The 15,833-nt window shown below is 36.7% G+C and overlaps 1 protein-coding gene across 22 annotated transcripts in view; it reads right to left on the reverse strand.

The window, feature by feature from the left end:
- Nucleotides 1-15,833, reverse strand: part of DLG1 (discs large MAGUK scaffold protein 1) — a 291,753-nt gene that overhangs the window by 218,445 nt on the left and 57,475 nt on the right. Inside the window, exon 1 of one of the 22 annotated variants that reach the window (XM_032298185.1) lies at nucleotides 9,468-10,514. The exons of the other annotated variants lie outside the window; for them this stretch is intronic. Within the exon in view, the coding sequence (XP_032154076.1) occupies nucleotides 9,468-9,497 (30 nt within the window). The 5' untranslated portion in view covers nucleotides 9,498-10,514. Of the gene's footprint in view, nucleotides 1-9,467; nucleotides 10,515-15,833 lie in introns of those variants that run through there. 22 annotated transcript variants of the gene reach the window in all.

The following is a 15,833-nucleotide window of genomic DNA, read 5'->3' on the forward strand; positions in this document are numbered from 1 at the left end:
GTTTTACCCAAAGTAATAAAATTTTGTATTTATAATTCCCAAACTGATAAACCAAAACAATTCAACATTTCTCTGGTAACTAGATCCCTAAAATTATATCAGTTATAGAGTTAAAACAATTATTTGCTGAGTACCCATTGAAATGACAAACACCCCTACATATGGGCATATATTTTCTTTATCCATATAAAGAATTACCAAAAGAATCAAGAACTTTTCACAACTGAAGACTCGAGGAACTGTATCAGAAAACCAGGCAAAGCATCACTCTAAAATCTAAAATAAAGGCAGCAAAAGAGGTTGATAAAGCAGAAACATGTATGGATAAAAGCATCTTTAAAGCTCCTCCTCTTTCACAATCCTTTTATTCCTATCTCCAGCTTGCCTTAATGAAACACCTGAACTTAAAACCATCCACCACCTCTAACAAAGAAAACTAGCACACTAGTTGTAAGAGACAAAGAAAGAGGACTATAAAAGAGAGAAAAGGGTAAGGCCAATTCAGAAAAGACTGTCTGTACAACCAGAAAGCTACGTATTATACTATTTAATAAAAACCATTAAAAAGATCCGCTAACAATTAGTGAAGTCATGCTATGTGCTAATCATTGTTTCATATACTTGACAGGTATTGGCTCAAGTAATCTTTAACAACCCTGCATACAGATACCATTATTTTCCTCCACATTAGAAATGAAGAAACTGAAACCTAGAAGACTATTAGTAACTAGTCCAATCGCCAAAATAAGTAGCACAGCTATTATAAACTTTTGGCAACCAAAGTTTCAGAGAACTGTCTCAGAAGACCAGGGATTAGCACAGCTCTATAATCTACTTTTATTATTAGTGTTCAAATAAAAAGCAACTAGTCCAATCAAATATTGGGACTAGAACCTAGACAGTCTCCAGAGACAGAGCTTTTTGGCTATTATCCTCTATTCTGCTTACTCTAAGGGTTTGAATAACTTCAGTTGAGTGACTGCTACAGAAACCATAACGTAAGGAATTTAAAAAGTGAGAGAGTGACAAAATAAGGAAAATGAAAGCTTTATTTTGGCTTTCATTTTAACTAAGGATAAGCCTTAGTTATCCTTTGTCTGATTGCAAAAGGATGAGCAGAAAATAGGGTAGCACTTGAAAGTGATCCCTATTATTCCAATTCAGCAGGTCCTGAGTGAAATTAACACCAGATGAATACTGACTGAGTAATAAACACTAAGAAAAAGGTACAATACTTAAGAAATAAAGCAATAGGCCAGGCGTGATGGCTCACATCTGTAATCTCAGCACTCTGGGAGGCCAAAGTGAGCGGATCACCTGAGGTAAGGAGTTCAAGACCAACCTGGCCAACATGGTGAAACCCCGTCTCTACTAATAATACAAAAATGAGTCGGGCATGGTGGTAGCCACCTGTAATCCCACCTACTCAGGAAGCTGAGGCAGGATAATTGCTTGAACTCAGGTGGTGGAGGTTGCAGTGAGCCAAGACTGCTCCACCGCACTCCAGCCTAGGCGACAGAGCAAGATTCAGTCTCGAGAAAAAAAATAAACAATATACTATGGAAAGTTCAAAGAAATCCAATCATTTTGGGTAAGATTAAGAATTATAACGAGCCCTTTCCAAATGGAAATGGAGAGACAATTTAAAGAAAATATTTAATATAAAGTACGATGTTTTAACTGGAAAAATAGTCTGAAGGTGATTAACTTCTGGAAATTTTGGCAATATTTATAAAAACATTAGAAATTTTTATATCTTTAATACCAGAGATTCCTCTCACCTATAGAATCATGGTTATACCCAGAAATTAAGCTTCCAGCATATCATTTTAAGAGGAAAAAATAGAAAGAATCCAAATGTTAACTGATTAAATAAGATATTCAAATCATAAAGTCATTAATAAAAGCTACAGGAAAACATTCAACAACATATTAAGGATTTTCAAAACATATTAAATACAAATGATACCATCTTCTGCCAAGTCTCCCACCTTTCTCCAATTTCTTAGCCATGGCAAAGACTACTGACTGATCACAGCACCCTTTCCTTTAACCTGCTATCAGAATTCTCAACACAGATCTCTGGGCATCCAACATCAACCAGAGTTGGCATCAGAAATAAACCCATCTGATTTAGTCAAAAGGTAGGTTTGACTCAGACAACTGTTAGTTACGGAGCAAAGGGCTAGGAAAACTACAGAAATCGGTTAAAGTATGTCTTTGATTCCTCTCTCTCTTACCTTCTCCTATTAACAAAAACCCACTGGTAAGGACTACAAGAAATAAACTTAAAACCCTGTCTCCCAGGAAAACGAATCAAGACTACTGCCTAGCCTCTGATTTACACTAGCAGTTGGGAAGATGTATAACACTAGTCGTTGGGAAGATGTCTAAGAGATAAACTTATCCAGCTCTCCTGCCTCACTCTACTGGACAGGAAACATTCCTTACTGTATACTACTTTAAATTTAGAGAGTGTTCCTACTACTAAAATATTTTTTTCTTAGACTAGATAAATTGATTCTAAAGTGTATACAGAAAAATAAACAAGAATCTTTTTTTTTTTTTTTTTTTTTAAGAAAAGCCCTAAAGCAGAGAAGCAAAGATGGAGGATAACCCTATTAGATGTTAAGGTAAACTATATAAAGCTTTAGTAAGTAAAGCACTGTCAATCTGAACAGACAGACTAGTGAAACACAGAGTCAAATGTCCAGAAATATACCCAAATACATATGAGAAATTATTGTGTGTCAAAAGGTAGCATCTCAATTCAGAGGGGGAAAATAAATACAGACTTCTTAATAAAATGACACTGGAACAATAGGTAAACATTTGGAAAATTATTACACTGGTTCCACAACTAACACTACGCATCAGGATAAACTTAAAATGGTCCAAAGATTTAAAAGTGAAATCCTGCATAAAGTAACCAAAAGAAAACCTGGGTGACATTTTTATAATTCTGGAATGTGGAAGGTCTAACTATGACCCAAATGCAGAAGCTAGCCAATAGAGGAAAGAAAAAAGAGGGAAGAAGAAGATGAGAGGGGAGAGGAGGAGGGGAGGAGAAGAGAAAAAAGCACTGATAACACCATGAATAAAAAATGACAAAGTGTGAGAGGAAAAAACTGCAACTGATATCAGAGACAAAGGCTAATGTCCCTGATCAACACCGAGCTCCTAGGAACTGAGATGAAAAAGACCAACATCCCAATAGAAAAAAATGTAAAATAAACCTTGCTTAAATATGTAGAAGAAATGAAAATTAAAACTATACTGATATGCCATTTCTCATTAAGCACTGGCAAAAATATAAAAATTTGAAAACATATTCTGTTGATAATGTTGCAGGGAAAGAGTCACTCTCAAACACTGCCAGTGGGAATACAAAATGGCACAACTCCTATGGAGTGGAATCTGACAATAGGCACCAAAATTACATCTGCATATACTCTTTGAACCAGTAATCCCATATCATACAGATATGCCTGCACAAATATGAAATGGCATACATACAAAGTTGTTTCCTGAAGTAGCTTGTAAAACATTAGGAAGAAATTTACTGTCCAGCAAAAATACATTTACATTGTCTTAGTCTATTTGTGCTACTATAACAAAATACCACAGACTAGGTAATTTAGAAACAGTAACAATTTACTTCTCATGGTTCTGGGGGCAGGGAAGACCAAGATCAAAACACTGGCAAGACTAGTGTCTGATGAGGACTGCTTCTGCTTACAAAATGGCACTCTGTTGCTGCAACCTCTGGAGGAGAACTCTATATCCTTACATGACAAAGGGAAAAGAAAGCACTCCCTTCTGCCTCAAGCCCTTTTCATTAGGGTATTAATCCCACTCATGACTTAATCATCTCCCAAAGGCCACACATCTGAACACTGTGGATTAAGTTTCAACATGAATTTTGGAGGGAACACCATTATTCAAACATAGCATATATCTTTTGAACATTTTGAATTTTTTTCTGATATACAGTATTAGGTATGGATCCAACTTTCATCTTTTACCAATATAACAGGTTGTTACAGGTCAGTTATTTATTTATTTATCTATCTATCTATCTATCTATCTATCTATCTATTTATTTATTTATTTAGAGATGGAGTCTCACTATGTCACCCAGGCTGGAGTGCAGAACCATCTCGGCTCGCTGCAACTTCCGCCTCCTGGGTTCAAGTGATTCTCGTGCCTCAGCCTCCTGAGTAGCTAGGATTACAGGCACCTGCCACCACACCCAGCTAATTTTTGTAGTTTTAGTAGAGATGAGGTTTCACCATGTTGGCCAGGCTGGTCTCAAACTCCCGACCTCAGGTGATCCGCCCACCTCAGTCTCCCTCAGTGCTAGGATTACAAGCGTGAGTCACCATGCCCAGCCAGGTAATTTATTTAAAATGGTTAATAAACTATGGCACATCCACATGATCAAATATATTTCTGTAAAAATGAATGAGAAAAAGCTCTATGTATTAAAATGGACAGACCTTCAGGATACTGCAAGTAAAACCAGCAAGAGGCAAAATACCACATAAAACATATTACTTACTGTGTAAGGAAAGATAAATAAAAATATTCTTATTTACTTGTATTTGTGTTAATACTAGAAAGATAAATAGAAACTAATAAAAAAGTAGTTTCCTATAGGAGTTGGGAGGAAGGTATAGAAGTGAGGCATATCTATATAAACTTTTATATGACAGTTTTGATTTTTAAATTTGTGAATTTATTGTCCACTCAAAAACTGATTAAAAAATAAATGAAGGGTTGGCTGGTGTGTGGGAATGGCTGTTATAGACTTAATAACTTAGTAACAAGTCTATTTAAATTAATTAAAGTTAAAAATTCAGTTTCTCTATCAAACTAGCCACCCCATTTCAAGTGCCAGTGGACAGGACAGCAAAGACACAGAACACGGCCATCATTGTATGAAGCTCTACTGGACAGTGCTAAAGTTGAGTCTATAGACGGAAGCACGCCTAATAAAATGAAAAAGGATTTTGTGTCTCCCATACTAAGTATAAGCCAGAAACAAATATACAACAAAATCAACAAATCAGTCAAATATCAGTCAAATATTTATGTGGCAAGACATCATGATGTACTTCCTTTCCACCATAAACTAAGAAATTCATGGAAAACAATAAGAAGATAAGCCACTTTCTGGATCCTTTTGAATGCATTATAAATACAGAATAATAGATACATTTTAGTGATGATATTCCAGGATGTCAATCTAGAACTATATTCAAAATGGGACTTTAAATGCATTAAAGTCCCATTTTAAAAACTAAAATACTTTTTGAATCCATAAATTTCTACCATCTGTTCCAAAGCTTCATTCTTTTAACAATTAGTAAACTTACTAAGCATCTACTATATATTAAACACCTGGTCAGTCACCAGGGATATCACAGAGAACAAAAGTTTTACTTTTTTCTAACACTTACAGGGCAATGAGAAAAACAAACATTAGTGAAGAATTACACAAATAAATGACATACTGTGTGACATAAAAGAAAAATAAAGTATACTTATAGAAGTAGAGGAACCTAACTTAATGGGGAATCAAGTAGGGCTTCCCTGAGGAAGTAATCTATAAACTGGAATCTGAAGGGTAAGATTTGGGATAAAGGGCTTGCATTGCAAACAGAGGAAACTTTTATGCATAAAGATCTCAAAGTAGCTGGTAAGCTGAAGTGGGAGAATTACTTGAGCCCAGGAGGCAGAGGCTGCTGTGAGCCAAGATCAGGCCACTGCACTCCAGCCTGAGTGACAGAGTGAGACCCTGTCTGGGGTGGGGAAGAGCTCAAACTCAAAGCAGAAGGAAACACCTCACAAGACCCGAAAAAAGTTCTGTCAACAAAAATAATGAAAACCTGTTCTGCAGCTTCTAAAATATATGTATTGCCAATTCCTTAACTGGGAGACATGCCTAAGACTGTATATACTTCAAACATTGCCCTAATGGCACTTAACATGGACTCCACGGTTGTGGAAAATAAGTTCAATAACAAAAATATTTAACAGCTGGCACTGAGTGTAAGAGAATTTCCTGAAATATGAATGTTTATTTTCTCCTTTTTTTTTTTTTTTTTTTGAGACAGAGTCTTGCTCTGTCACTAGGCTGGAGTGCAGTGGCATGATCCTGGCTCACGGCAACATCCGCCTCCCAGGTTCAAACAATTGCCCTGCCTCAGCCTCCCGAGTAGCTGGGATTACAGGTGCACGCCACCACGCCTGGCTAATTTTTTCTATTTTAGTGGAGACAGAGTTTCACCATGTTGACCAGGATGGTCTCAATCTCCTGACCTCATTATCTGTCCACCTCGGCCTTCCAAAGTGCTGAGATTACAGGCATGTGCCACTGTGCCCAGCCTCTACTTTCTTAATTAAGAACATACAGGAAAAATTTTTTTCTTTTCAGGTTTTTCTCCTGCTACCTAAACTGCTAAATAACCCTAAAATGAAGAGAGATAGAGAACATCCCTTTTCTGCTTGGTTGATCAGCAAGCAGTATAACAAACAATGGAGAAAGATAGGATCCTACTATAAGAAATTCTGGTACTCGCATGTTCTCACTCATAGGCGGGTGTGGAACAATGAGAACACATGGACACAGGGAGGGGAGCATCACACACTGGGGTCTGTCGAGGGGAAACAGGGGAGGGACAGCCGGGGGTGGGGAGTTAAGGAGGGATAACATGGGGAGAAATGCCAGATATAGGTGATGAGGGGGAAGGCAGCAAACCACACTGCCACATGTGTACCTATGTAACACTCTTACATGTTCTTCACATGTACCCGAAAACCTAAAATGCAATTAAAAAAAAAAAAAAAGAAAGAAAGAAATTCTGGTACTAAAGTTACACAACTCTCAGAAGTTACTAGACAGCTGGGAAACCTCTATAACAAAGAACACGAATGCCCTCAGCTCTAGTTAAAGCAGAGTACTTTAGTGCTAACATAAGAAAATAAACTACATATAACAATAATCCTAAATCACTCTTTTTGGGCTTCTTATGCTCTCAGTTAATTTTCCTACAGTGATTACGAGCCTGACAAAAATGACACTTCTCTGCCTGGCCACTAACAATATTAACTCCACCTCAACTGACATATTTACAAAGGATCTAGCTAAGAACACAAGAACTTACAAACACAAAATTAAATCTCTTAGAAAGACATTATGTGGAAAAGCACAAAATACTGTATCTACGCTGATTAAAGTACATAAAAATGTATGTAAGCGTACAAACAATAATCAGAAATACTGCCATGGTAGAAATGCTCACTAGCATCTTTTCCCCCCATAAAATATCTAAATCCAGAAGAGCATTTTTTTCAATTCAAAGAGGAAGTACATTTTCATTTTCACTAAAGGGCAAAACAAAACAAAAATTACATTTGTGTTTAAAATATATTAATCAGAAAAGGAACGCAGAGCTACTTATGACAGTCTTAAATTAGTAAATGCCATTAACACTATTGTAAATGGAGACTAAGATTTGGCAGTTCAATAGCAGTGATTATTTAGTCATCACATCTCACAACCTTGTCATTTGCAAATGTTTTAAAATAAGAGTCTTCATTGTGAAGAACATATAGTTATGGGTGGGGGGAACAACCAAAAAACTAACCATCATTGCTTTAGCTCAACCCACATGCCTGTACTTAAGGGTATCCATGGTAGCAATGATGCAACGTGCCTACCTAGTTCACCATGCCTACACAAGTGGGAGAGAGGGGAGGCGGATGATGAAAAAAATTCATTTGGAAAGGTGTCTTAGTATTAACATGATAAAATTACATCAACTACACTGTCAGACTTTTAAAACACATAAAACCACAAAGCTCTGTAAAGACCAGAAAAGGGAGAAAAGAATAACGGATAGGGTTCACACTGCAGCCTTTAGTTGAAAAGAAAATCAAGAATTTTGCTCTTCCTGCTAGAGCTATTGGTTAAATATGTTCAAAGGGTATATTCTAATAATTGAACAAATTGTTTTCATTTAGCTTTTCAAAAGCAACTACAAACAATGTTTTAGGCTTCTAATTTCCAACCTACATCCTTTTCTATTTTTGCTTTAACAGTTACATAATAAAAATTTATAAATACTTTAGGGTAATGATTACATCTAATTTTTTTAAGCAAAATAGACCCTCTTTTGCTAAAAAAGGGTCAATGCAAAAAAAATTCTCAGTCTATCAAGGAAGATCGAGCAGAGAGAAGAGATGAATCATTTCAAATAACTTTGCTATAGTATTGGAAATAAAACCAAAATGAATGAAATGATAAAAGGTAAATCACAGGGAAGAACCAACCACTGACAAAACATGAAAAAAAATTATAGAGGTAAAAAGCAACAACAACCCTGTTTTCCAGGCTTATGTGCCCTTTAAACATTCATTAAGAATATTTCAACAAGACAGTTTACCTAGAGGTACACAGAAGACATCTCTTTATAAACAGGGGATGGAAACAGATAATGGGCATGTCTGTATCCAATCACGAACTACTGTTTGAACTAGAACTCTATGAGCAACAAGAAAAGAAAACTAATTTCCATCAATTTTCCTGCTTTTTCTCTTATGAAATATAATTCCCTATACAGGAAAAATAGCCTACTTTCAGAATTTACAAATTTACCTACTCTTGTATTACTGAACATAATTTTAAAATCTCAACAAGTTTGAGATTTTAAATTAGCAATCACTATGAGACATCATAAATGCATAGAAATAAAAAAGGTAAATTATTCCATATTTTAAAAACCAATGGATACATTTTAAATGTAAGCACACTGAATCTATAATAACACCATCACACAATGTCTGCAAACTGGTGCTCAAAAATAAAAGAAGCCAAACTTAGAGATTAAGTGAAGCATGCTGTACTTTGAAGACAATGAGCAAAACAGACTTCAAAACAAGTACTTTCACGGAGTACTTGTACAAGTTTAATAATTTTAAATCCAAATCGACATCTAACAGCAACACAATCAGCACCTGACTATTTTCCTCTTCCTAAAAAAACAAAAAAATCAACTATAATTACAATAGATGGAAGAATCCTGAAAATGTTCTCAAAATGAGTTATACGTTTAACTAGTATGGCATGTTGGGACATGAAATAAAGGGGAGGAGAATAACTCTGAGAATATGTTTAGAAGATTTAAATATAATCAAGGCTTTACAGACCTTTGCTGTTGGGAAAAAGGCTTCCTGAATATCTCAGAGAAAAATATTTCTGTGCAACACATTTTTAGCTATCTAAAACACATTTCAAAATACTGCTTTTTCCAAAGGATATAAACTAAGCATCACATGGATTCAAATATATATTTTCAAATATATAACAATGGTTACACCTTATTTTTAAACTACACAGTTAACAAAGGGTCTCTCACATCTGTCACTAACAGTGAAATACAGAAAAGCATATTATATCTTACCTTTGTGGTTACAATGCACAGGCAATCCATTACTTTACCATTACAATATTTTATACAAAAACCAAACTATTTTAAGTTGCTTGGTTGAACAAAAAATGTAAATAAAAATAGAGTTGTGAGATAAAACCATAAATGAAAAAGTTATAACTGTAGCTAGATGGCTCCAGGATCCATTCTTAGAGGTAGCAATTTTTCTACTATCTGAAATACAAGAAACCAGAGTCTGTCACGTGCCCTACAATCTTCTTTATGTAATCTGTATCTGAAGAACTTGAAATTACCCCACAAAACACTGTGGAAGATGTCAGGGCTTATTCCACAAGAGTCCACTCCTTCTTCAGATGCTGTTTCATTAATCCCTCTTTTCAAGATATGAGGTTGACAGGAAATCATCTGATGAAATGCTTCACAAAGAGGTTTCCCCAATATAAATTTAAATCAGCTTCTCTTTGTTTGCTACAGTTTGGATACTCAAATGACAACTACCAAAAAAAAATCACTAAAAATATGCCAGGAAACATTTCCTCCACTAAACCATTTCAGCAACAGCAGCCTGCAAAGTAATGACTTTCTCGAGCAGTAATGAATGGAATATTCCATGTGGTTTTTTGAGAAGGGGAGCAGGAAAAACAAAATATAATAATTTAAAATATTATATCTAAAACTTGCCTCTTTTTCTTTGCTAAAAAAAAGAATAAGTAACATTTTACTAATGAAGGCAAATTTTAACTTTATTGCCTTACTAAATCCATTTCACTGATTCCCCCCAACCAAAGAAAACCACCACAAAAAGATAGTATAACTATATAACCTTTCAAACTCCTCAAGAAGTCTTCGTTTTTAACCCAGAAGCCAACTAACTTTGTGAATTCATGTCCTGTCTCCAAGATCATTAGGACTGGAGACAGGCTAACAGACAGGGGATGTGGCAGAGGGATATAGCTGGCTTTCAGCATCATAAGCTTCCAGCCACATTCCCCTATACAAATGCCATAGTAAGGTTAGCCACATGTGGTGGCCTGCACCTGTATTCCTGGCTACTTGGGAGGCTGAAACTGGACAACGGCTTGAGCTCAGGAGTTTGAAGATGCAGTGAGCTGTAATTGCACTACTGCACTGTAGCCTAAGCAACAAAGTGAGACCCTGTCTGTAAAAAACTTTAAAATCCAAAAAAATTTCTAAAAAAGTTTTCAATGCATAGTAAGGAAGAGTATTATCTGTAATTTTTGTCCACAAAGTTCCCTCATAGTTTACAGATATTATGAATGACCTCAAGTTCAAACAATTGAACTGTTCCTACTTGCCTCTTATACCCTATTCCTCCTCCTAACATTTCAAATACACATGGGCTGCACCAACAACTTTCAGACTAAACCAAATTTCACTGTAAGGATTATGAAAAGAAGTTAATACATACGTATCACTTGGTAGAACCTATCAAATAGTAAGTATTATCAATGTTGTTATTACTATCATTGGCATGTATCAGATTACAGTCTTTTATTTAAAGCCTAACAGGATATACTTGAGACAGGTTCAATGGGACTTAACCTTACTTTACCTAATGGGGCTGTTATGTGAGGATTAAATAATACACACAGGGCACTTAGAATAATGCCGAACTTGTTAAGTCAACAGTGGCAATAAATAGTCCAATAGTGCTCAATAAATGCCAGTTACAGCTATATATCTATTGTGGTATAATATGAAATATATTGGTCTCTTTTTCTGTCACAGGGTGCCTAAAACTCTTGGAAATTCCTAATGGGAGGGTCTTTTTTTAGCCCTTTGGATCACAACTAATGCTAATGAGGTAACTTAAGAGTGAGGCCCCCAGAAAGCCTAAGGATGAGGCTCTTCACCAGAAAGACCATGAAATTAGAGGATTATAGGGTTGGAATTTTCAGCTCTACCCACCAACCTCCAGGAAAGGTGCAGGGGTGGGAGGGCTGGAGATCAAGCTCTATAAAAACTCTTTTAACAAGATGCGATGTGCTTTTGGGTTGGTAAAAGCATGGTGGGAAGGCTGAGGACTCCAACTCTACCAGGATAGAAGTTATTGCACTTGGGACCCTTCCAGATCTTGCCCTATGTGCCTCTTTATCTGTCTGTTCATCTGTATCCTTTATAACATCTTTTCTAATAAACTGGTATATGCATTTTCCTGAGTTCAAAGCCATCCAAGCAAATTAATCAAACCCAAGGAGCGGGTCGTGTGAACGAACCCCAATTTATAACTAGTCAGTCAGAAGTATAGGTCACAACCTACTATATGTAAAGTGGGGACAGTCTTGTGGGGCTGAGCCCCCAACTGTGGGATCTGACACTATCTACTTAGAGAGTACTACTGTCTCTAAGTAGATACTGCCAGAATTGTATTTACTTAGAGACTACCACTATCTCTAAGTAGATAGTATCAGAATTGAATTACAGGACACCCAGTGGGTGTCCACTGGAAAACCTTTACCAAACAAAAAACTCCTCATACATCCAGTCACAGAAGTGTGCTGTGTTGAGAGTACAGAGAAAAAATGGTTTGTTTTCTCCTCTCAGACCTAAATACACATGTATGTACCTACGTAAATTTCATCATGGGCCAACACTTCCCTTATACCATGCAGGATGTAGCCTGGAAATTACATGCTCTGTTGAGTACTCTCTTTTCCCCACCCCACTCACACAATAATCATTTGTTCCCAACATAAAAGAGTAAAGCTCATATGAGGCTCAAGGCTCATTTCTCCTTAAATAAAGTTTATCATTTTTAAGTAGAATACTGAAAACAGTGTGGGTAATATCTAAGTATTGAATAGGCATTGAATTTTGTGAAGGAAACTAAGGAGTTATGTAAAACCCTTTACCTGGTTGCTCTCTTAGCATTCTGAAATTTCTCTTGTGAAATTTTTATGACATCTAGAGTAGTTTAGCCCAGAGAGGACAGGCATCCCTAAGTTTGGCAGACTTCATAATAGAAGAGGCTCAAAATCACTACAGCAAGTCAGAAATATCATTCAGCCAGTGTAACTTAAGTAGGCACTTTCTTTAGGAGATGAGGAGAGGGTCTCAACTTCCCCTTTTGTAAAATAAAAACCTCAGTGGCTTCTAAGAGTCCTTGAACTTATACCAAGCCTATGTTTCGGTTTCTAAATCCAATAGATTCTAAGGTCCAAGAGGACAAGACTCAAGAATCTCTCATGAGGCCAGCGGTGGCTCACACCCATAATCCCAGCACTTTGGGAGGCCGAGGTGGGCAGATCACTTGAGGTCAGCATTTTAAGTCTAGCCTGGCCAACATGGTAAAACCCTCTTTCTACTAAAAATATAAAAATCAGCCAGGCATGGTGGTATGCACACCTGTAATCCCAGCTACTCGGGAGGCTGAGGTGGGAGAATCGCTTGAACCCAGGAAGTGTAAATTGCAGCGAGCCGAGATCCCACCACTGCACTCCAGGTTGGGTGACAGAGCAAGATTGGGAGTGGGGGAGGGAGGGAGAAGAATGTCTCATGTACCTACCATTTTACCCCCAAAACCTTGGGGTATAGCATGGTGGCCAGAATGTTTGTGGAATTAATGAATGGTCTTTTAATATTTAAACTACAGGTGATTACAAAATTGAAAACAGCTTGAAACAACCCTGAAAATTAGACATTCCATTTTCCCAGTAAAAATAAAAGTTTTGCCAACTCAATTATAAACCTATAAGAAGATTAAATAGTCAAATAGCTAAATGTATCATTTAACATATAATTATTTAACAACACATTACTAAAATGGTACATCTAATATATTATTCCAGTCACATTTCAGAAAACAATTTTAGTCAAACACCTCACATTCATCTCCGATGTTTAGGGTCATGATTTACAACCATTTGTTAATTATCTAATCTATTTGGCCTCAAACATCTAAGTTGTTTAAGATACTGCCCTTTCTGAACTATAATGTCACTTGACCATTTATCCCAAATTAATACTCCAGATTGAGTATCCGTAATCCAAAAATCCACAATCTAAATGCTCCAAAATCCAAAATCTTTTAAGTGCCAACATAATCCTCAAAGAAAATACTCATCGCAGCATTCCAGATTTTGTTATTGGGTTTTTTTTTTTTTTGAGATGGAGTTTCACTCTTGCCACCCATGAGTCCAATGGCGCGATCTCAGCTCACTGCAACCTCTGCCTCTCAAATTCAAGCTTCTCCTGCCTTAGCCTCCCCACGTAGCTGGGATTACAGGCGATCACCACCATGCCCAGTTAATTTTTGTATTTTTAGTAGAGATGGGGTTTTTCCATGTTGGCCAGGCTGGTCTTGAACTCCTGACCTCAGTCGATCCACCTGCCTCCGCCTCTCAAAGTGGTGGGATTATAGGCATGAGCCACCATGCCCAGCTGCGTTCCAGATTTTGAATTTTCAGATTAGGGATATTCAACCAACAAGTATGATGAAATTACCAAAATATGAATAAATCCAAAATCCAAAACATTTCTGGTCCCAGGCATTTTGGATAAGGAATACTCAACCTGTAGTGCTCATTCACAGAACAGGGAGCCAATTTTCCCCTGTACTGTAGGCATATATTTATAACCTTCATAATGTAACCCCTTACTATATTATTTTTTAATATACCTAGTAAGCCTTCAAAAAAGCTTGCATATATCTAATATAGGTTGTAAGGCCGTACTCAGGAATGATTATTCAATTTGTGTTAAATTCTACACTAACTGCATCTTCTCTAAGTATCTATAAATATCCAGGTGGCACTCAGTAGGGTACATTTCAAGCCTATGTGTTCTCAGATGGTCATTAAAAGTAATTTAGAAATCACCCTGTAATATAAGCACCTTTAGAAGGACTGAAATATAAGGCTTTTGGGATGGTAACACTTCACCTAATAGGCACATAAGATAATTAACAGTATTTTAGAATACCAATGGCTTTCTATAAACAAGCAATTGCTTCCAACCATAACAAAATAAAAGACTGACTGACTTTCCCACCTTAAGCAACTAAAAAAATGAACAAGTATAAAACAATGATTTTCAAATACCGGACAAAGTACAAAACAGTGATCCTCGTGAGAAGAGAAACAAATGAAGTGTGTCCTGTAAATGCCCAGAAAGTTTCCAGGCTGTAGCAGAAGGGAGAAACATAGCCCAGCAGTCTGAGTTGAGGAGAAAGCGCTGGAATGCACAGAGCTAAAATTCCCAGGTAAGAGTACCAGAAAGGAGAGCTGCACAGAGAAAGCACCAGAGATTTGCAGAGTTCCCCTCAAATCTTCAGATTAGTTTTGATACGTACATGAGGCATGCATATAAGAAAACTTGAAGGTGAGAAAAGAATCTTAGAAAGAAGCAAATGGAACAAAACCCAGAGCTCACACAAGGCCAAGAATAATGGAAAAATGCTTAATACATGGGGCACTGGGTAAAGCCCTCTACAACTAAAGGTTGCTCAGTCCCACTAAAAAAGTTTAAAAGCCGTTTGAACAGGATCAAACTCTTTTCAAGTAATTTAACTACATCCCAAAATAAAGCTCAAGTATATTTAAAAGAATACAAAAATATCTAGGCCCTCAATAGGTAAAATTCACAACGTCTGCCAAATTCATCAAAATTGCCAGGCATGTAAAGAAGCAAGAAAACACAACCCAAAGAGAAAAAATATCAATCAGTAAAAGTTGACCCAGAAATGATACAACAGAATCAGTAGACAATTTAAAAGTTACTTTAACTCTGTCCTTTATGTTTATGAAGACAGAGAGAAGCATGACTGTTTTAATTAGACAAAAATAAAAATGTAACTACTGAGACCAACCTGGGCAATAGAGCAAGACCCCATCTCTGCCAAAAAAAAATTTTTTTAAATTGCCCAGTCTGGTGGTATACGTGTGTAGTCCCAGGTACTTGGGAGGCTGAGGCAACAGGACTGCTTGAACCCAGGATGTTGAGGATGCAGTAGGCCATGACTGCATCACTGCCCTGCAGCCTGGGCAGTGCAGCGAGACCCTGTCTCCAAAAACAGGGAGAGGGAGAGGAAAAGAAAAAAGAAACTAAATCAGTCTTTTAAAGATAAACTGTCTGAAATAAAAAACTAACTGAGATTAACAGTAGACTGAATACTTCAGAAGACTAATGAACTTGAAGACACAGCAATAGAAATTGTCTAAAATTTAACACACCAAGAAAAAAGATTAATCGTATCAGTGAACTGCAGACAAAGTCAATCAAGCCAACATACATGTAACTGGAATCCCTGAAGCAAAGGGCAGGGAAGAGAAAAAAAATCTGAAATAATTGGTGAAAAATGTCTAAAATAGGTAAAAACTATAAACCGACAGACCCAAGAAACTCAATGAATCCCAAGCA

The sequence above is a fragment of the Sapajus apella genome, unplaced genomic scaffold (genome assembly GCF_009761245.1).
Source record: "Sapajus apella isolate SASKATOON/1434 unplaced genomic scaffold, GSC_monkey_1.0 scaffold38, whole genome shotgun sequence".
NCBI classification, from domain to species: Eukaryota; Metazoa; Chordata; class Mammalia; order Primates; family Cebidae; genus Sapajus; species Sapajus apella.